At 34.7% G+C, this 21,171-nt stretch overlaps 4 protein-coding genes and 4 non-coding genes across 31 annotated transcripts; 5 read left to right on the forward strand and 3 right to left on the reverse strand.

Annotated features, from left to right (window-relative positions):
- The first annotated feature begins 293 nt into the window (after positions 1–293).
- Positions 294–365, forward strand: TRNAP-UGG (transfer RNA proline (anticodon UGG)). Its single transcript has one exon. It is a non-coding gene; the product is annotated as a tRNA-Pro (tRNA).
- Positions 366–825: 460 nt separating this feature from the next.
- Positions 826–897, forward strand: TRNAP-UGG (transfer RNA proline (anticodon UGG)). Its single transcript has one exon. It is a non-coding gene; the product is annotated as a tRNA-Pro (tRNA).
- A 334-nt stretch (positions 898–1,231) lies between these two features.
- Positions 1,232–1,303, forward strand: TRNAP-UGG (transfer RNA proline (anticodon UGG)). The gene has a single exon. It is a non-coding gene; the product is annotated as a tRNA-Pro (tRNA).
- A 983-nt stretch (positions 1,304–2,286) lies between these two features.
- On the forward strand, positions 2,287–2,358 carry TRNAL-UAG (transfer RNA leucine (anticodon UAG)). Its single transcript has one exon. It is a non-coding gene; the product is annotated as a tRNA-Leu (tRNA).
- Positions 2,359–4,456: 2,098 nt separating this feature from the next.
- LOC104759798 (zinc finger BED domain-containing protein RICESLEEPER 2-like) lies at positions 4,457–6,066 on the forward strand. Its single transcript, XM_087496833.1, has 2 exons — positions 4,457–5,762; positions 5,996–6,066. Exons 1-2 carry the CDS (start codon positions 4,457–4,459, stop codon positions 6,064–6,066), a joined length of 1,377 nt encoding a protein of 458 aa, XP_087352959.1.
- Positions 6,067–6,616: 550 nt separating this feature from the next.
- LOC104757993 (uncharacterized) lies at positions 6,617–8,648 on the reverse strand. 24 transcript variants are annotated; one of them, XM_010480787.3, is made up of 6 exons: positions 8,445–8,648; positions 7,971–8,014; positions 7,579–7,677; positions 7,329–7,487; positions 7,109–7,214; positions 6,617–7,037 (listed from the first exon to the last, which is right to left on the reverse strand). In XM_010480787.3, exons 2-6 carry the CDS (start codon positions 7,992–7,994, stop codon positions 6,859–6,861), a joined length of 567 nt encoding a protein of 188 aa, XP_010479089.1. In that variant the 5' UTR covers positions 7,995–8,014; positions 8,445–8,648; the 3' UTR covers positions 6,617–6,858. The 24 variants fall into 24 exon arrangements, with proteins under 24 accessions (XP_010479089.1, XP_087352016.1, XP_087352017.1 ...); XM_087495890.1 differs by having other exon boundaries at positions 6,617–6,895; positions 7,182–7,214; positions 8,445–8,597; XM_087495891.1 differs by having other exon boundaries at positions 6,617–6,895; positions 7,182–7,214; positions 8,410–8,597.
- A 135-nt stretch (positions 8,649–8,783) lies between these two features.
- On the reverse strand, positions 8,784–11,511 carry LOC104757994 (ABSCISIC ACID-INSENSITIVE 5-like protein 5). Its single transcript, XM_010480793.3, has 5 exons — positions 11,346–11,511; positions 9,905–11,110; positions 9,239–9,310; positions 9,117–9,146; positions 8,784–9,009 (listed from the first exon to the last, which is right to left on the reverse strand). The coding sequence occupies exons 2-5, from the start codon at positions 11,012–11,014 to the stop codon at positions 8,935–8,937; spliced, it is 1,287 nt and encodes a 428-aa protein (XP_010479095.1). The 5' UTR covers positions 11,015–11,110; positions 11,346–11,511; the 3' UTR covers positions 8,784–8,934.
- A 3,538-nt stretch (positions 11,512–15,049) lies between these two features.
- LOC104757995 (protein DCL homolog, chloroplastic) lies at positions 15,050–17,401 on the reverse strand. Its single transcript, XM_010480794.3, has 3 exons — positions 16,818–17,401; positions 15,903–16,017; positions 15,050–15,587 (listed from the first exon to the last, which is right to left on the reverse strand). Exons 1-3 carry the CDS (start codon positions 17,186–17,188, stop codon positions 15,411–15,413), a joined length of 663 nt encoding a protein of 220 aa, XP_010479096.1. The 5' UTR covers positions 17,189–17,401; the 3' UTR covers positions 15,050–15,410.
- Positions 17,402–21,171: the final 3,770 nt, after the last annotated feature.

Raw genomic sequence — 21,171 nt, forward strand, 5'->3', positions numbered from 1 at the left:
AATAGGGCATTTGGTCTAGTAGTATGATTCTTGCTTTGGGTGCGAGAGCTCCCGAGTTCGATTCTCGGAATGCCCCATTGACTTTTTCCAAAAGTATATGTTTTAAATGGCCAGGAAGAGTCATTGGATATAAACATGTGATGTCTAGTTTGTCAGTATTCATAATCATTATTTAAACAATGTTTTTTAACGACGTGAAAGAATATAATCACATATGAACAAATAAGAGCAAGTGACCACAATATGACCAAATATGGTGATCTTCAATGTTTAACCTAAGTCGTGTAGCAAGAGGGCATTTGGTCTAGTGGTATGATTCTCGCTTTGGGTGCGAGAGGTCCCGAGTTCGATTCTCGGAATGCCCCGTTGAATTTTTGGTTGTTTTATTTGAAAACAAGGTATAACAACTGTCATGGAACAACATGTTCCTTAGTGCATTTTCCTACCAAGACTAACTTATTAAGTAAAAGTTAACTTAGAGCACCAAACCATAATATGACCACATACATATGGTGGTCTTCAATGTTTAAACCAAAGTGCTTAGTAATAGGGCATTTGGTCTAGTAGTATGATTCTCGCTTTGGGTGCGAGAGGTCCCGATTTTGATTCTCGGAATGCCCCATTTACTTTTTCCAAAACTATATGTTTTAAATGTTTTGGCAAAGCCATTGGATGTAAACATTTAGTGCCTCGTTTATCACTAATACAACAATGGGTTTTAACAACATGAGAGAACATGGCCAAATTTGACCAAATAAGAGCAAGTGACTAGAATATGACCAAATATGGTGATCTTCAATGTTTAACTTAAATTGTGTAGCAAGAGGGCATTTGGTCTAGTGGTATGATTCTCGCTTTGGGTGCGAGAGGTCCCGAGTTCGATTCTCGGAATGCCCCATTGACCTTTTTAGATGTCTGATTTAAATACTAGGTAAGAACAACATGTTCTTTAGTGAATTTTCTAACAATTTTTAGCAAAGGTTAAACTAGAAAAAAATTTCTCGTTACACGCTTGTTTGTTATAAACTGCTACAAATGTAATGAGAATCAAAAAAATACCTTGGCTTTGACGTTTATTCACTTTAGAAAAAAGTTTCTTGATTACGGAATAAACACAAAACGTCACTAGCTGAATGCTATTGATTTCTTCAAGAGATAACTACAGGAAGTGACACAGCCTTAAACTAGTATCCAAACACAGTTGATCATTGCATGATTAATGTCAAAAACAGGGCATTTGGTCTAGTGGTATGATTCTCGCTTTGGGTGCGAGAGGGCCCGAGTTCGATTCTCGGAATGCCCCATTGACTTTTTTTTCCTTGTGAGACATCGTCCAAATGGCAGCTTAGAAAAAATGCGTATAATAATGTGCCAAGTCTTGGTTTCTAATTTGTCACAAACTACATTTAGATGTAAATAAATACAAAAGCTAGCTTTGGCCTTAGATTTTCTTTACAATAACAGTTTCAAGCATCACAAGTAAAATAGATTGAACTAACTGCCACTTCCATTGAAACTGCTAGATACAAGAAAAGGAAAAAAAAAACTTGAACAACATGCATTTCCACTCTATTGTCCCAAAAGAAGAATTACAAACCAAGAACTATTCTTTCCACAAAGGGTAAGGAAAAAAGAATGCGTTTAACTTAAAGACACTATTTACTGGGCATATGGTCTAGACTCGACCGTCTAGTGGTATGATTATAGCTTTAGGCGCGAGTTTGATTCTCAGAATGCCCGTTGACATTTTTCAAAACCATATGTTGTTATACCTTACATCTCAGAATCTTTGCATATGTTTGTATTTGATAATGCTTTTTCACAAATCACATTCATATAATAACCGTGACTAGTCACTATATACATAAAGCTTCACCTATATTACTAGGGTATTGTTTAAGGTACTAGCTAATAACCAAGAATTTTGTATAGTGGTATAACCAAGTCAAAATTTACGACAAGATCTTGAACAGTGGAGAGATTTTCAGTGATTGATGTAACAAAGCCGACTGAAAAATGTAGCAAATAATGAGTTTTGGCCAGAGAAGTTTGAACAAGTGGATCAGTATATATCTGATCTTTTTCTATCCAGAGTACATTTGCAAACCAGTAAGACACATTCAAAGATGGTACCATTGAACTGAATTGAAAGAGATCTCGTAGAATATAGATCTGGAACATCCTATAAAGACTAAATTATTAATTAAAAGTCAACTTAGAGTACAAGACCACCATATGACCAAATGCGGTGATCTTCAATGTTTAAACTAAATTGCTTACCAACAGGGGCATTTGGTCTAGTGGTATGATTCTCGCTTTAGGTGCGAGAGGTCTCGAGTTTGATTCTCGGAATGCTCTGTTGACCTATGTCACCAAAGTGCACTTATCGTTTCGGACTTTTAATCAAGGGTCCTGAAAGAACTCTAGAGTTAACCGTGCTTGAGCTGGAGTAGTCTTAGGATGGGTGACCTTCCGGGAAGTGACTGTCGGAACTGTGCGAGTGAGGACAAAACACAGGGAAAGATCATGTGGTGATTTGTAGGGACGGTATTAAGTCTTTAAAGCCTCCCGGACGTTGCAAACCGGCTGTCTGATATGGATGGACTCACAGACCTAGTGAGAGGACGTGAGGTCCATTAAGGAAGATAGACCCATGGACTAGGATTGGAAATAGGGCAACTGAGAGGTGGCGGTCAGGGCGTTACAAATGGTATCAGAGCCGAACCCAGATAAGTGTGGAGTCGAGTGGGGTCACACCATCGGGGTGACAGTCTTGGTATGCAACGAGGACGTTGCGATCTGTTAGTGGGGGTGAATTGTAATACCCCGGTTTTAAGAACATGCAAAAAAGTTTAAAAGAATTGATTTGACCACTTATGACACTAAAGTGCACTTCTTTTTTTTCGTAATGTAATAGGTTTAGAATTTTGGATAAGTGGGTTTTGTCGCGGCGTTATAATACTATATCATATTAACTATGGTTCCTAGGGCTGCGAATCCGAACCGAACCGATTTGTCCGAACCGACCCGAACCGAAATTTGGACAAATCGGTTCGGTTATTAATTTGGTTGTTAGCCGATCGGTAAGAAAAATAATAATGTTCGGTTTTATATTCGGTTCGGTTCGGAGGGGTAAACCGACGAGTAACCGATAAATTAACCCTACGTATATAATCTTATAAACCGGTTTGATTAGTTGTAACCTAATCGAAAAACCTAAAACACCAAAGCTCTCGACGGCTGCGACTGTGAGTGCGATAGAGAGAGTTCTTCGATTTCCTCTTTGATTCTTGCTTTAAACTCAGATCATCCGTGATTTCGTGTTGTTAATCTGCAAGGTAAGTTCTCTGTTAATCTTCTCCAAGTTCTTCTCTATTAAGCGAATCCAAGATATAATTTTTTGTCCGTATATGATTCAGAGTCATGGTTCATACTTCATACTTTTTTGTCCGTATATGTTCTTAGTCGAGATAAACACAAGTCTTCTTCATTTGTGTAGTTCTTCTTTGTGGTTGTTTGTCTTCTTTGTTTGTGTAGTTTTGTTCTTGTGGTTGTTTGTCTAATTGTGATTGTGTTTTCTTTGAACAGGTCTGCGATGTCTCACGATTCTGGTCAAGACAACAACGAACCGTTTCTACCTGGTGAGATTGATGGAGAAGATGGTCCGTCAGCTGCTTCCGTTAGAGGTAAAAGAAGAAGAACTCAGCGAGAGGATGGACCTCTTCCGTCCCAACCGAGGAAAAAGCTAGGTGATAGAGCTCCGGTGTGGGAGCATTTCGTTCAACAGGTGGATGAGCCTGCACTTGCTAACTGTCGTTATTGTGGTCAAGAGATCGGTTGTGACACAGTGATACATGGAACAAGTGCCATGAATAATCACATTAAAAGGTGTAAGTTGTTCAAGATGCACGAAGAGAGTGGTACTCAGAAGGTATTGGCTGGTGATAGCAGTGGTGTAATGACAGCAATCAAGTATAATCAGGGTTTGTTTCGTAGGTCTGTCAACGAGATGATTGTACTCAGTGAACTTCCGTTTGCATTTCTGGAGTCAGAGGGGTTTAGGAGACTTTGCAGCAACGTTCTTCCAATGTACACAGTCCACTGCAGGAAGACAGCAACTTCTGATATTTACGGTATGTATCTGAAAGAGAAAGCAGCTTTGAAGGAACTATTTGGTAAGGAAAAGCAGAGAGTATCTATGACGACAGATATCTGGGTAGCTCCTACTACTTCTGTTATCTACATGGTCATTACTGCACACTGGATTGATAGTGATTGGAACTTACATAAGAGGATCATCAGTTTTAAGCCTGTCACAGATCACAAAGGTGATACGATTGCTGAGCACTTAATTGGCTGTCTAGAAGAATGGGGAATCGAGAAGGTCTTCACAGTAACTGTGGACAATGCAAAGGCGAATGACAAGGCTCTAAGTGTATTCTGACGCACTCTAATGATGAAAGGACCTGATTCCTTAGTTCTCAATGGAGAGTATATTCATATGCGGTGTTGTGCTCACATCTTAAACTTGATAGTGAGGGATGGCTTAGCTAAGGCAAAAACGAGTATAGTGGCTATCAGAAATGCCATTAAGTATGTGAGATCATCCGGAGACAGGCTGAAATCGTTTCTTCTGCGGGTTGAGACAGGGAACGTAGGTCGAGGAAGCTTATGTCTTGATGTTGCAACCAGGTGGAACTCGACTTATCTAATGCTCACAGCCGCAATTAAGTTTAGGGTTGCATTTGAAAAGATGTTGGCTGAAGACAAGCTCTATAACGAGTACTTCATGGAGACTGAAGAGAATGCTGAAGGGGATACGGGTGAGAATGGTCGAAAGCGTGTTGGTCCACCTACGTTTGCTGATTGGGAGCAGGTGCAAAGGTTAGTTAAATTCTTGAAGATCTTTTTCAATTGCACTTTAACCTTCTCGGCTACAAAAACAGTGACCTCTCCTGTTTGTTACAATGAGCTGGTGATCATTGAGAGGAATCTGATCAACCTAAGCATTAATGGTGATTTGCTACTAAAGACTGAAGCTATGATTATGAGGGCAAAGTTTGAAAAGTATTGGGATGGTCTCAACAACATGAATCCGCTAGTAATCATTGCTTCTGTATTTGATTCCAGAAACAAAATGCAATTTGCTGGTCTTTGCTTTGACAAGCTGTATGGCAAAGACAGTATGGAGAGTACTCATCTAAGGTCGTCCATTAAGAGTGTGATGAAGGAGCTGTATGGAGAGTATGTGGTGAAGCTGAGCGGAAGTGAGCCTGGAAACTCAACCAATGGAGGAACCGTAACTGAACCTGTGGTGACAACCAATGATCTGTTTGATTTGTCAGATGATGATGGTTATGAGAGGACGGATACGTTGTACTCTGAGATGGTTGCTGAAACTTCAAATGAGGAATGTAGCAGTGAGCTTGATATTTACTTATTGGAGAAACCTGTGATAAGAACTCCAGCTGCTTTAGGAATGGACTTTGATATTTTATCTTGGTGGAGGCGTAACAGTTCAAAATTCCCAGTCTTATCCGAGGTAGCTAGAGATGTCCTCGCCATTCAAGTTTCATCCGTTGCTTCTGAATCTGCATTCAGCACAAGTGGTTGGATTTTGGACCCTTATCGAAGCTCTATGTCACCACACATGGTTGAGACTTTAGTTTGCACTCAACAATGGCTGAGGAATACTATTTCTGCTGAGAAATTAGCCAGCTTAGCTCAGATGTTTGAGGAATTACAGTTTCATGAGTCCTTAGGTAACTCATTTCTCTTTTATTTAAGTTTTTTGTGTTACTCTCTTCAAACCATTCACTAACTGACGATCATTTACATTGTGCAGCTTCACAGAGTGAGGGACACCCATCCGCACATCCATGATCGAGAGATGAACACAAGTAATGATCTTAATTCATCCATCCGCATTTCAGTTTTATTTACAAGGCATATGTATCATTTTTATTAACATAGTTTCTGGTTTTTATTGCAACAGGAGACAAGGAACTGAAGCAAATAATGATCTTAATTCCTAAGGCTTGTCTCTCTTCTCTCTATACCTTTTGAAAAAACTAATATAACTATTAACTACATATTTTTTGGCATGGAGTAAAGAATGACAATATACCAAATGCATCCTGGTAAGAGGAAAGGATCATTGGTATTTTGTCAATCCTGGTAATCTCTTCTAACTTTTGGCTCCACACATTATTTTTTGAACAATTGTGAATTGTCTCCCAAAGTCTCTTTACTTGAGACGAGACAATGAGGAATCCAACTGTAGGATTACCTTTTGAACTTGTTGTTTTTTGTAAATTGTCTCCAATAGTCCTATATATGTGACTAGGATTGACTAATGTTGTTATTTTTTGTAAGCATAACTTGTATTCTATATGTTAATGTTGGATCGTTTTGTGTTGTGTGTTTTGAGTCCATGGTATTTGGTTGACATAGGAACCGAATCCACCGAACCGGATAACCGAACTTGTAACCGACCCGAACCGAACTTTTACTCGGTTATATTCGGTACAGTTATCAATTTCCGAATTAACCGAATAACCGAAAAACCGAACCGAATTAACCGAATTAACCGAAGTCGCAGCTCTAATGGTTCCTATTAACTATAAAAGTTGCCTTTTGAAAAACTAATTTAAACAAGTGCGACACAAGTTATAATCAAAGAACTTTTAAACCTCATGACAAATCTTCTTAAAAACTAAATTAAACCAATATTTAAAGACCTAAAAATATTTGTGAGAGGGGGTCTTTAACCTTTTTACTCTAATACTAGCTACACTTCTCAGTCTCTTAACTTAAGTTTGATAGATATTAACTGTCGTTACATGAGCTTATGACTCCTTAGTTGTGCTTCATCTTCTTCTGTCCATATACTTCCCTGAGAAGCTCTTCAAGTTCTTCACAGAGAGGTTCCGGAGTTAGCTGAATCATCTCATCATCATCACCATCACTACCCTCATCCTTATCTTGATCTGTCTCCTCCTCACTGCTTAGCCACCCACAGTGAGAACTCTGAGCACCTAAAGAATGATTTTGACCTCAGTAAAAAAAAAAGTTTCATGCCTTGAGATTGCTATCGATAAGGGTATACCTCCAACAGAATGGCGTGCATTATATACTGAAGCTTCTACGAATTGAAAAGCTGGAGGTGATGAGTTCATGACTGCTTCGTTAGTGATCGATAATGCATCAGCCTCCTGTAGTGCACAAGATGATAATATAACATGTTAAGTAGCATATGGGTTCAAGAAACCATTCAATAGTCTCTGATCATGAAAGCAACAAATTTGTGACCAAGAAGAACAAATCACCTCCTCTTCTTCTTCGTCTTCTTGTTTTACCAGACCCATTTCTTCTTGTTTCATCGCCACCAATTGTTTGGATTGTTCCTCTTGCTTTTCAAGGCAAATAGAAAGGAGGGCAGCATAGTTGCCATCCTCTATCAGAAACCATTGGTCCTCACCATACACCTGAAATCCAAATTAAGTAAAAGAATCACTCTCAAGTTTCAAAAGAAAGTTTATTTTTTCAACCAAGGGAAATTGAAGACTCTGAACAAACCTCTAGAACGTGCTTGATACTCGCATTGATAACACGCTTGTCAAACCCATACTCTTTCATGCGGTCTCGTGCTGCATCCTCTCGCCTCAATCCAATCTGCTGCAAAAACAAGGAGAAGACAAGTAGCAATTTAAACCATAGAAGAAGAATGAAGAACACTCATCAAACAGATATCTATCTCTCATTGAGAATCAATTGAAACAAACGAGAAATCCTAGGTATGAAACCTAGTGCATATTCTATTCTCCCAAAGTCCTAAACCTCCACCACACACTGATCTTTTCAAATCCTCTATGTAACATCAAAGCTTACTTAAGTATGAAAACCCCAAGTCCAAACCACTCATCCCCTCACCAATCTCTTTAATCCTCTATGTAAAAATAAAGCTTTACCTTTTTTCTTCCTCTGGGTGCCATTTCTATCTTCTCTTTAATTTCTGAAGAAATTGAGTAGCAAAAATATCAGTTTCCAATCTTTGTGTTAAAATCAATCACACCAAAGACAACTCAAGAGTGATCAGTTTTCAAGCCTATGCAACAACAAAAAAAAGCTTGGTTCGTTCTCAAAACCTTTCAACAGTTTACAGCAGAGAGATAAAAGCAAAAAAAAAAAAATCCAAAATCTCAAACTTACTGATTTGAGACCTTTGAGTTCACTAACTTTGAGAAAACATGTAAGAAAGAAACAATTTTTCTGCTCGTTTCCACAAAATCAGAAACACAAGATATATCAAAATGTCCTAAATTTCAAGCATACATTAGGATTTAGGAACATCACAATAATAAACCCATTACAGGACATGGCGGCTTAAGTCATGATCAACATTTATACATGGAAAGATCGAGTTCGGTACGACGACGACATACATAAGAATCCTGTTTGATTCCTGACCAGAGACCTAAGAGACGAAACGAAACAAGGGTTTTGCAGGTTCGAGAAGAGGGAGTATTTGAGCGAGGAAGTGAGAGAGAGAATGAGACTTGAAACGAAAATGGCGTGAAGTGTGAAACTTTTCTTTTGTTTATTAATCAGATTTAAGTTTTTTATAATGTCATAGTTTTGGCATGTTTAATTGAGGACAGAGGAACCAACCATACTACTAAGTACGGACACTTAATTTTTTCAGCGTTAATAACGCTGCGTTATGTTAAATTGGTATCTCCAATATCAAACAAGCAAGGACTAAACACACACACAAAAGGGAATAGAGCAAAAAGAGATTCTGATGGTCCTGTGTATATATGGAGAGAGCTTACAATGTAAACGAGGAAAGCTCTTCTCTATTAAGTCTTCAAACTAAACAACTAACTAAGTGGGATGTGATTTTATGTACAGAAACTAAGTATGAGCACTGATTCACCAAGGTCCTGATTCTGTCCTCCTCAGCCTTTTCTTTGGACCTCCTTGAACAAGATTCCTCAACTCCATCTCCTGTTTTATAAACATACACAGCACGGAAACAGCAGAGTTTTATAAGTTTAGAGATTGCATACAGCGGTATTGATGAGTTTAGTGTTACAATGGGAACGACTATTTACCTGATTCTTTTGCATTTCCATAATCTTTGCCTGTAAAAACATGGAGGCATATGATTAGTATATAACTAAAAGAAATGTACATAATTATGGGCAGATGTGATGCTGAGATATGGTTCGGTTACCTGCTTTCTTTGTAACTCGTCGTTCTCTTCCTTCAACTTTGCAACTTCTGCTTCGAGCTCCACAGTATAAGCCTACAAATAATATTAACCACTACTGAGAAGCTTCAGAGATATATTAGCATGTCATTCAAACCGTAAGACCCTCATATTTATATAACTCAGCTGGAATGTGACATGTCTAATTTCTTAAGCTTTATGTTTTGGTAGCACCAATCACCCCTCTTTACCTTCCCTCATAAAAATACCAAAAATGGAGTCACTATAACTTCTTTTGATGGACTTAAACCCATAAATTCTCTGAGCCACTGGGACATTAGCAAATTACATTCCAATCTATATGGTCTGGCCTGCTGTGAACATCTGTGGATGCAACATGTATATACGCCAAAACCAGAACATTCATATTTGTTTCCAAGATTCATTCAACCACAAGAAACACAAGTACTTATGCAAGTTTTCCAATCGAGTCTCAATAATTCTGTTTGCTACACCATTTTAAATAAATAGATAAGACACTTAACGCTATGATTTTAACACTTCATTGTGGGGCTAAAGAAGAACTAAACAACAAGATAGCCAACCAACTTTGCTTTTACAAGTCTTTTGGCGTATAACACAATCAAGAGCATATAGAAAGATGGTGATGAAGAGATTAAACATTTTTACCTGTTTCCTAGCTCGTGACCTTGCAGCTGATTCTCGGTTCTTTATCATCCTCCTTTGCCTCCTCTCAACAACTTTCTCCACAGTACCACTCTTTCTTCCCCTTACACCACCATTAAACATGTAAGGAGACGGAGAGAGTGATGAACAATCACCATTACTCTTCCCTATCCCTTCTGATGACAATGGTGTAACAGGAGACACAGCACCAACGCCCACAGCTCCAGGAATTGCAGCAGCACCACCATTGACCAAGCCCATATTGTTCGTTTGAGACTGATATCCAAATCCCATAATGCCACCACCTCTTATCCCAGGACTATTAAGCTGACCAATTTGTGTTCCATAACCAAAACCAGGCTGCTTAGGCATGATTGTTGGCTGTAGTTGTTGCGGTTGCTGGTATGTTGATCTAGCTCCATTAACATTGAGAGGCAAACTAGAACCTTGAACCTGCAAAGGATTTGCATTCTCTGCACCCATTACACCAGCGGCAACAACTCGTGGAGAAGGCTGCTGAAACCCAACAGGGAAACCCATGTTAGCATCATTACCAAAGTAACCGGCTTTATTGTTCTCAGCAATCTGAGCTTTTGCGGCAATCTCAGCTTCCTCTCTTACAACACCCGCACGGACCAGAAACTCCTCCAGAGTTACTTCACCTAACGTTTGCTGCCTCTGACCCTGACTCTGATTCTGATTCTGCGCCTGAACTTGTTGAGCCTGAGACAAGTTTGTTCCACCTCCTCCACTGTTCCCAACTTTGGAGAGATCTTTCCAAACTTGATCAACCGTCATCTGACTAAGCGTTCGAGGCAGAGTCAACGAGCCTTGCTTCTGCAACTGCAACCCTTCTTGTCCTCCACCAACAACTGGAACCATACCACTAGCCATGGCTTGTGTCTCTTCAGCACTCCATATGTTCTTTAACAACTCATCCATGTTCATAGACCCAAAATCTTTCCCTAAACTGCTCTGAAACTCATCAAACGTCAAAGAGTATATAGAACCTTGTCTGGTCAACCCTGGTCTAGTCAACCCTCCTAAACCACCACCATCTCCTGGTGGCTCATTCCCCAAATTGTTGTTCTTGAAATTCATATTACCATCCATTTTTTTCTGCAAAAATCTGTTTCCAACCTAATACTGGATCTTAAAGAAGAAAAAATCCAAACTTTTTAAGTATTCAGAACCCTAATTTGTAGAAATCTGCAAAACCCAATACATAAACAGATTCAAAAAGATTAAGTCAAATGGATAAAATCAGATTCAACGAACAAGGGGGTATTATAAATGCGTTTATGATGAGAAGTATAACCAAAATTAGTAATTTATCCAAAAATTAGGTATGGACATAAATGGAAAGAATTAAAAGAAGAAGATGATGAGCAAGCTTAGCAACATCCACAGTTTCTTTCTACACACACAACACAAACATACATACCCTTATCGGTTTAATTCGTGTGGCTTCGTCTTCTCTGCCCAAAAATTCAAAATGTCTGCTTCTTCGTTTTAGGTGTTTTAATTTGTCTGCTGAGCCAAGCCAAGTGTCTCTCTGTCTCCTAACCATCCAAATAAATACTACTCGAGCACTTTAGTAAATTGGTAGTATATACTTTTGTATAATATTTTATTTTATTTTGTCACTTTGACTCTTAAATTTTTTTCTTTTTCTTTTCCTAATGTTACTTTTTGGTTTTACGCATTGTTGCTTTGTCGTTATATTCTCGTTTTTTATCCAACAGTTTGGATATAAGTTTTGAGTATATGCATTTATGTGATATTATGTAAAAAAGTGTGTATGAATCAATTGCAATCTATATACAAAATTGATACTATTTTTAGAAACCAAACCACGATAAATAATTTTCTTTACGATATTATTTCTCATTGTTTATACAAATTTAAATAAAGTACAAATTCAAATGAGGAAGATATCTACGTCTTTAAACGAATTCAAAATTTTCTTATTCACATTTTCATCTAAACTTCTCAAAAATCTAGATTTTAGGCCTGGGCGTTCGGCAAGAACCGAGCAAACCGAACCGAGAAAACCAAGATTTTCGGTTATCGGCGCCGATTTTGTGAACAGAAATAAACTGATCGGCAAAATAATTTTGGGATTTCGGTTAGTGATTCGGTTCGGTTCGGCGGGCTATAACCGATCGATTATTCGGTTTCTGTTCTACATCACTTCATCTCCTTCTTCATCTGTAAGCTTCTGTGTAATTTGCAGAAGGAGAAGTGCGGCCGCCATTAATCATTTCACCATTGATTAGGTTTAATGACATATATATTTAATTTGTTTTGAAATTGGGCTACTTCTAACTGTTTTGTACCAAACCCAAAAGAAATCTGACGGGCCTATGTTTTAATAAGTCAACAGTAAAAAAATATGTGGCCCACTAGTGTTTTTATCCAGTCCAAAATGACATTCTCCCTCTTGTTAACCCTAAGAATCCTTCGACTCTATCTCTAATAATCTTTTGTCAGGCGTTGAACGTCACTCTGTGAATATCGTCGGAAACTGAGGCTAGTTCAATTGCATCAACTCAAAAACATCTTTGTCTGCTAGATTACAGTTAGTTTTCTTACTTATCATCATTTTTTAAGTTTCACTCTTGAATTTGATTTGGGTTGTATTATTTGATTTCTCATGGAGATTAGAGCGAATTAAAACGGGCTTTTTTCCTTTGATCTATGTTGACAGATCTCGCCGGAATACTCATCGGACAAGGAGATTTAACTATCGCATGTCGTTACCGTTGCCGTTACCGTCTCCCTCGCAGCCTCGCCGTCGGCCACTTCGTCAAAACCCTAGTTTGTTAATGGAGATTAGTTTTATAATTGGGATTGTTATTGGATTTTTATATTCAGTTGAGCCCATTATTTGTATTTTGGTCTAATTCGGTTAAAATAAACCGAAATAGAAAAAATTCGGTTTAGTTTGGAATGGATTTCAAAGCTGATAACCGACCCGAATAAACCGATTACCGATTAAACCGAACCGAGTTATAATTCGGTTTAATTTGGCATAATTTTTAAAAAACCGAAAATTTGAAAAACCGAATAAACCGAACCGATTAAACCGGATAAACCGAATGCCCAGGCCTACTAGATTTTATGAGAAGATCAAAATATATTTCAGATATATGATCCAGATTATAATAGCCTATTTAACTTTCTTTTTTTGTGTTTTAGGTCATCTTACTAGTTAACCAATTAACATGTAGTTTTATTTTATTTTAACTATAGAAAAATCAGTTAATATTTTATTCACAAGTGAATTGAAAACGCTTCCCGAAGTGACAAAATCCCAAATAATCAATCAATTGAGTTTTTGTTTATTTATTGATCGGTCCACTTACTTCTTTAGTCCTCTAATTTAAAAAGATAAAAAGAAAAAAAAAAGTAGTTGTAACGAAAGAACGTGTCGCTCCATCACTGTCCCAACCAACATTAACAAAAAACGAACCAACCTCGATTAGACAGACACATAGTAACCCAAATCTCAGCCGTCGATCGTCGATGTAACGTGGACGGACACATTATTTTTGCTTTCACATCCCACTTTTGTTTTTGTGGGAAGATGTCAGAAACCAAAGAGTCTTCTTTACTTCTTTACAGTTTACATTGGTCCACGTCTCTGGATTTTTTTTTTTTTGGTTAGGTCCGTCCAATTATATCGAACCCACCTTACGTTTTCAGGTTTAAAGAATTAACTACAAGGACAATAATGCTCTCAATTCACTAATTATAGTAGTCTTTTCTTCTTAAGTACATCATTGACTATAGTAGTTTTTAATTTGCTTGTAAAAGTTCTTTAAACATTCACCCTCTCTCTCTCTCTCAATGTGTTATTAGATGTTTTAAAGATTTAGGCCCTAATTGGCACCAGACTTTTAAGACTTAAAAAAAATAAAAGACTCGATAGCCAAAAATTTGCCAATCAGACTTTTATGTTTTCTCATATTTTTTAAAACCTCAAATTCAGCCTTTAAAATGGCTTTAAAATTAAATAAATATAAAACTTTATTTTTTTCCCTTCCTTTATATTTAAAACCTCTCCACAAGTTTATATATATATTTTGCATATTTTATTTTTATAAATTAATTATTCTTATTTTTTTCTCTTTCTTTTAAGATCCATTTCAATAATAATTATTTTTATTTTTATTATCATCATTAATATCATCATTTCAATATATTTTAATAATAAAAGTAACAACTATAGCTTTAAAAGTATTTGTTACCAATCAAATTTTAACAGTTAAAGTTTCTACAGTCAAAGCATCTACAGCCAAATTCTCTACAGCTAAAATTTTTAAGTTAAAGTCTTTACAGCCATAAATAACAGCCGTTACCAATCAGGGCCTTAGTTTCTGTTTCGTTTTATTAAACTTTTAGAAGTTTTCAGGTTTAAAGAAATTAGCTACAAGTACAATAATGCTCTTAATTCACTAATTATAGTAGTCTTTTCTTCTTAAGTACATAATTGACCAATGACTATAGTACTATAGTAGTTTTTAATTTGCTTGGAATTTTTTTTTAAGCATTCTCTCGTTCAATAATAGCCCCTTAGAGATTTTCTTTCTGTTTCATTTTATTAATTACTTACAATTTTTTATGTAACAAATTTAATTTATTTAACTTCTGTGACCAACATTCTATACTTTTTTTTATTATTGGTTAAATTTTCTAACTTATTCTAACTTATGTATTGAGTTATGTTTTTTATGTTAAAAAAATATATAGTTTTTCAAATCTCATATTTTTTAATCTTGATCCAAAAACTACTACAACTGTTTAACTATTTTTATTTAGTTATTATGCTCTGATTGGTTGTTACTTAAAAAAGTCATAATTTACCATATATGTGAAATTAGTATTCTAGCATGGACTAGGGATGCTCATTAAATTATTGTTTAAGTAATACAACCAAAAACCAAAACAAAAAAAATGTAGGTAAATACTCTTGTTTGTTCTACACTGAACCGAACATTGCCACAAAATAGACTGGTTTTAACTTTTTTAGCAATGGTTACATCATTGCATGTTGTATATTCTTTATTTTTTGGCCAAGATTTAGTTATTGGACTAATTAACCTTTGTATCTATTTCGACTAACCAAACCAAACTCAGTACTGATTATAAAACTTTAAAACATTGCATCTGAATATTCAAGCCCTGCACTGCACACAACAATCAAGTGTACTGTTTCTCTACCTCTGCACATAATTTCAGTGTAAAAGATTTCATCATATAAATGCTAAAGATTTTAGATAATGAACATATTAAAACTTCTGATGGTTCTAATGCTCTCATATCTCCTGCAGAAACCATATTTTCAAGAAAGTTCCATTCATAATTCCAACTCAAAGAAAAATAGTGACTGGGATCTTCTGTGTCTGACTTCTCATTCCAAAACCTTGTAGGATGTAGAGTTGGGAGATGATGAGGATCCGAGTCTATGAGCGTTTTGAGTTTGAGAATCTACACAAGGCTTCATTCATCTGTTCTGCCTACGTTTGCGAAAATGTCTGAGGATAAAACTGTCTGCATACAGCGGATACTTCTTTTTTATCAAACCTTTTATGCATTTCCAATACGAGAAGTCAACTACTTCTCCATCTCTTCGAACTATGAACATACATCGAGAGCTCTCAAAATCTGGGTGATGCCCAACCTGCAACCATAAATCGAAGTAATCAAGATATCATCTCTATCTTTGACATGTAAAACATGAAAAGCTATGTTGAACATTCTAACAAAAAAGAAAGTAAAAAGCTGTGAATCAGCTAGTTCTAAAAGACCTATTTCCAGTATATAGAAAGTGTAATTTAAACAACTAATCCAGCCTTTGCCTAAACAAAAATAGAAAAAGTACAGACATACAATCTGAAAGCGAAGATATAAAGCTATGGCAAGTTGTCCAAAAGGAAACAATGTTAAATAAATTTTCAGGACAACCATTCCAAATCTCGAAAGCAGGATTACATACCATGATATAGTCTATCCCACATCCGATCTTCTTCTCAAACTCAGGGTGATAAGGTAGCAGCATCTCAACAATCATTCTCTCGTGCTCGGGGCTTAGCCTATCTCGGTTTGCATATCTGCACAATTCAAATGCCAGGCAGAGCTACCATTGAATTAAAAAAGATAATTTTAACATAAAAGCAGCAAGTCACATCTAATCCATACTGAAAGCAGCTAATCACTTTCAACTCTACCATAAACCCAACCAAGCAAATGCTATTAGACATGACTCATGGGGGAAGCTCAGAACAACTAGAACCAATACTTTAACCAATAAACACTAAACTAGATAAACAATTGTTAAATTCCCCCATCAAGAGTATGAAATTCTGAAATCGATTTCCTCCTAAATGCTTAAAGCTTACGCAGTAGTTACAGATACAAATACATGATCATATCAACCGATAACCACTCAATTAGAAAAACAATTGTTAAAATTCCCATCTAGACTATGAACTTCTAAATGCTTCTAGACATTAATCATGCAAGATCAGAAGAACAAGAACCAATACATGACCATATGAACCAACAATCACTCAATTGTTAAATTCCCCATCTAGACTACAAACTTCTGTAATCGATTGCCTCCTAAATGCATAGAGCTTACGCAGTAACAAGTAGATACCGATACATGATTATGTAACAGATACCAACTCATAGGAGCTCTGAACAACTAGAACCAATTCCCAAGTTACAAAGAGACTCTTGAGCTCCCATTTCGATCATATCAGCAAGTAAACTACTCAATTAGACAATAAAAAACACCAAAAATTTGTTGAATTCCCCCATCTAATATGAAGTATTGCAATCGATTACGCAGTGGCAACAGTGTTCTACTGATTCTGATCGTAAGAATTTGGGAAAACAAAAGACGTACTTCCCGGAATGAAGAATCATTCTGACGAATCCAACAAGAGGAACGGTAACCTCAAGTATCTTATCTTCCCAATCGACGAACTCATCACCCTCGCCGTTCTCATCATCCTCCTCCTCCTCTTCGGAGGTTTCCCCCGACAAAATACGCGGCCGACGAAGCAAGTCCGAGCCGTACGACTCCGTGTTACCGATCCTAGCGCCGTCAGATTCCGTTCGCAAGGCGCGAACTCGAGGCCTGAGGGAAGTAGTAGAGTCACCACGCGGGAAATACAAACAGAGAGGTGAGGAAGAAGAAGAAGAGGAAAAGGAGAAGATGTAAGCTCCGTAGCGGAAGCACGGTGGCGGCGAGCAGGAAACGGAAGCCAAGCTCATGGCCGTAAGATTGATTTAATGGAAGTGTAGACTGTAGAGAGAGTGGGGGAAGAGAGAGAGCTAAACGGTTACATTATCCATTCGCAGAATTCTGATGATGAACCGTGGAAAGCTTGCGACCAGAGAATGGGCGGATGGGAGACGAACGTCTTTCATTTTGGGCCTTTATTGGACCTTACCGGTTTTTTTTTCTTTTATAAACAATGGATGTTTAATAAAATGTAAAATGAACACAAATCACAAAGATAAGAGAAATTGAATTGAGATTATTAAAAACTTAGAAAATATAAGAAAAAAAAAATCAAATAAAGATAAATTATAGAAGCGTCATAATCAAACGAGTATTGTCATAAGGATAATAATTATTAAAAAAGAACAAAATTTATATATAATAAGAATTTATATATAAATTTTGTTCTTTTGATAAGAACAAAAATAACATTTCACATCATATATATATAATCATTATGATAAGAATTTAGTTAGGTTTATAAAAAAGAAAACTATAACTATATTAATGTTCACAAATATGTACATCTTTTCTCATTCATAACACTCATACTAATAACGAGGATCACAAATACTTTGATTGGGTAAAACATTAACAAAAATGCAAGGATTTTTACTTTTGTCAACCACCATGACAAGTAGTACTATTCAACTACATAACATTCATGTAACTATGTACAATGGTTAATTTATTCAACACTTTTTAACATTTCACATCATCTTCTCTCTTCCACATCATAATTCAACAACCAATTAATTTTTACCCTCTACAATAATTTTTTAAATAAAATTGCAACATTATATTGTACCATTTTTATTTCATTTTTTCTTTATATTTTTGTTTTTATGATCACAGATTATTAATAGCAACAATTAATTATTGATTTAAATTAAAATAAAATAAGAAAGATTTATTTAATTTTACAAAATTAAATTTATTTTTCTAAAAAATAATGATATAATATTTTTTGTCCAAATAAAATGAAACAAGTCTCTATTTTATAGAATATGAATATAATGAATTTGGATGTTAAATTATTTATATACCTATCTAGAATTATTTTGAAATAATTGATGGAAAAAATAAGTAAGACATTCAATCAATGTGATCCACATGTTCTCATCTACATTTTTGCCCCCAAAAAAAATGTAAGCAACCAACAATTTACTAATTTGGTCTATCAAAATTTGTAATGTCATATCAAATTGACCTATAATTTTCTTTTAACGGTGCTGAATTTTATCAACAACCAAATTTGCCATCTCATTTTATCAACATCATTGATTATGTACATTGATTTTTGTTCAACACCTTCATTTTTACTTGTTGACACTCCACATCATCTTTTCTTTACTCCACATCATCTTTTCTTTACTCCACCTAATAATTCAACATACATTCTCTTTTTATCATCTACAATGGTTTTTAAAAATAAAATTCAACATTTTACTCCATCTATTTTATTATATATTTTTATATGTTAAATACAATGAAACAAGTCTCTCGTTATAAAGTATGAAAAATAATAAATTTTGATGTAAAAATATAATAAATTAAAAATTTGATGTCAAATAGTTAGGATAAAATTAAAAGTATAAAATACTTTAACAACCAAGAATAATGTATCATGTGTCCTATAGTCTTTTCTTTATTCAACATATTGAAAGAATTCACTTAGAATTTCTTATGTACGTAGTTTCAGTCCAGTTAACGAGATTTCCCTCAGGGTAAAATAGTATTATTTTTCTTAAGATATTGAAAACAAAAATAATGAATGAAAGACAACTCCAACATCGAAAAAAAGAATAGAAAGTTAGAGTTGCGTTGCGTTGACCGAAACAGTTTGGAATTGAACCTAGAAAAGATAAACGACTAAAACAGCATCTCAGTTGCCTTTGCATAACAGTTATATATAATTATTTTGAAATATTTTATGGAAAAAATAATTCAGACATTCAATCAATGTGATTCACATGTTCTCATCTACATTTTTGCCCAAAAGAAAATGTAAGCAACCAACAATTTACTAATTTGGTCTATCAAAATTTGTAATGTCATATCAAATCGACTTATAATTTTCTTTTAACGGTGCTGAATTTTATCAACAACCAAATTTGCCATCTCATTTTATCAACATCATTGATTATATACATTGATTTTTTTTTTCAACACCTTCCTTTTTACTTGTTGACACTCCACATCATCTTTTATTTACTCCACCTAATAATTCAACATACATTCTCTTTTTATCATCTACAATGGTTTAAAAAAATAAAATTCAACATTTACCCCATCTATTTTATTTTATATTTTTATATGTTAAATATAATGAAACAAGTCTCTCTTTATAAAGTATGAAATATAATAAATTTGATGTAAAAATATAATAAAATAAAAATTTAATGTCAAATAGTTAGGGTGAAATGAAAAGTATAAAATACTTTAACAACCAAGAATATTGTATCATGTGTCCTATAGTCTTTTGTTTATTTAACATATTGAAATAATTCACTTAGAATTTCTTATGCACGTAGTTTCAGTACAGTTAACAAGATTTTCCTCAGGGTAAAACAATATTTTTTTTAAAAAAATATTGAAGACAAAAGTAATGAATGAAAGACAACTGCAATATCGAAAAAAAAGAAAAAAAAGTTGGAGTTGCGTTGCGTTGACCGAAACAGTTTTAGACTGTACCTAGAAAAGATAAACGACTAAAACAGCATCTCAGTTGCCTTTGCATAATAGTTATATATAATTATTTTGAAATAATTGATGGCAAAAATAATTCAGACATTCAATCAATGTGATCCACATGTTCTCATTCTACATTATTGCCCCCAAAAAAAAATGTAAGCAACCAACAATTTACTAATTTTGTCTATCAAAATTTGTAATGTCATATCAAATTAACCTATTATTTTCTTTTAACGGTGCTAAATTTTATCAACAACCAAATTTGCCATCTCATTTTATCAACATCAATGATTATGTACATTGATTTTTTTTTAACACCTTCTTTTTTCCTTGTTGACACTCCACATCATCTTTTCTTTACTCCACCTAATAATTCAACATACATTCTCTTTTTATCATCTACAATGGTTTTTAAAAATAAAATTCAACATTTTACTCCATCTATTTTATTATATATTTTAATATGTTAAATAAAATGAAACAAGTCTCTCTTTATAAATAATGGAAAATAATAAATTTTGATGTAAAATATAATAAAATAAAAATTTGATGTCAAATTGTTAGGGTGAAATTAAAAGTATAAAATACTTTAACAACCAAGAATAATGTATCATGTGTCCTTTAGTCTTTTGTTTATTCAACGTATTGAAAGAATTCACTTAATTTTTTTTTTCATTTTTCAACAACCTCATTGAATGAATTCAACTATTGAATTAATGATTCAACACCTCCATTGTCCATAGTCTAAACTTTTCAACTGTTATTAAAATATTTCAACGGTTGATAAAAGTGATCATTATAGATAGTTTAAGTAGTCTAATATGAAATGACAATAAAGTCTGCACATGATAGCCGCGCCATTAGAGAAGACTTAGCCGAACTTACAACAATTGATGTATTGTATTAGAAAAACACATACGTCTAATATTTTTGCTTATGTCTTGCATATATTTTACTTTGTTTGTTGCACATTTTTGTCAATTACTTTTTTATCTAAAAATTAGTAAAATTTTATGTAAATACAAAATAAAATTAGTAAAATTAGTTGATAAAAAATAATATGCAATATTTTTCTTAGTCGTCTGGTTTTTTATATATGCAATTACAAGCTGAACACATATAAATAATTTTATGCTCCCTAATAATAAAGTATTAAGCTAAATATTTATATGTATATATATATATATAAATATATATATATATATATATATCTTTTGTATTATTATTAATATTATTATATTATTTAATGATTTGGCTTTCAGCTTATATGCATTAAAGA

This window comes from Camelina sativa, chromosome 17 (assembly GCF_030686135.1).
Source record: "Camelina sativa cultivar CO46 ecotype springtype chromosome 17, ASM3068613v1".
Lineage (NCBI taxonomy): Eukaryota > Viridiplantae > Streptophyta > Magnoliopsida > Brassicales > Brassicaceae > Camelina > Camelina sativa.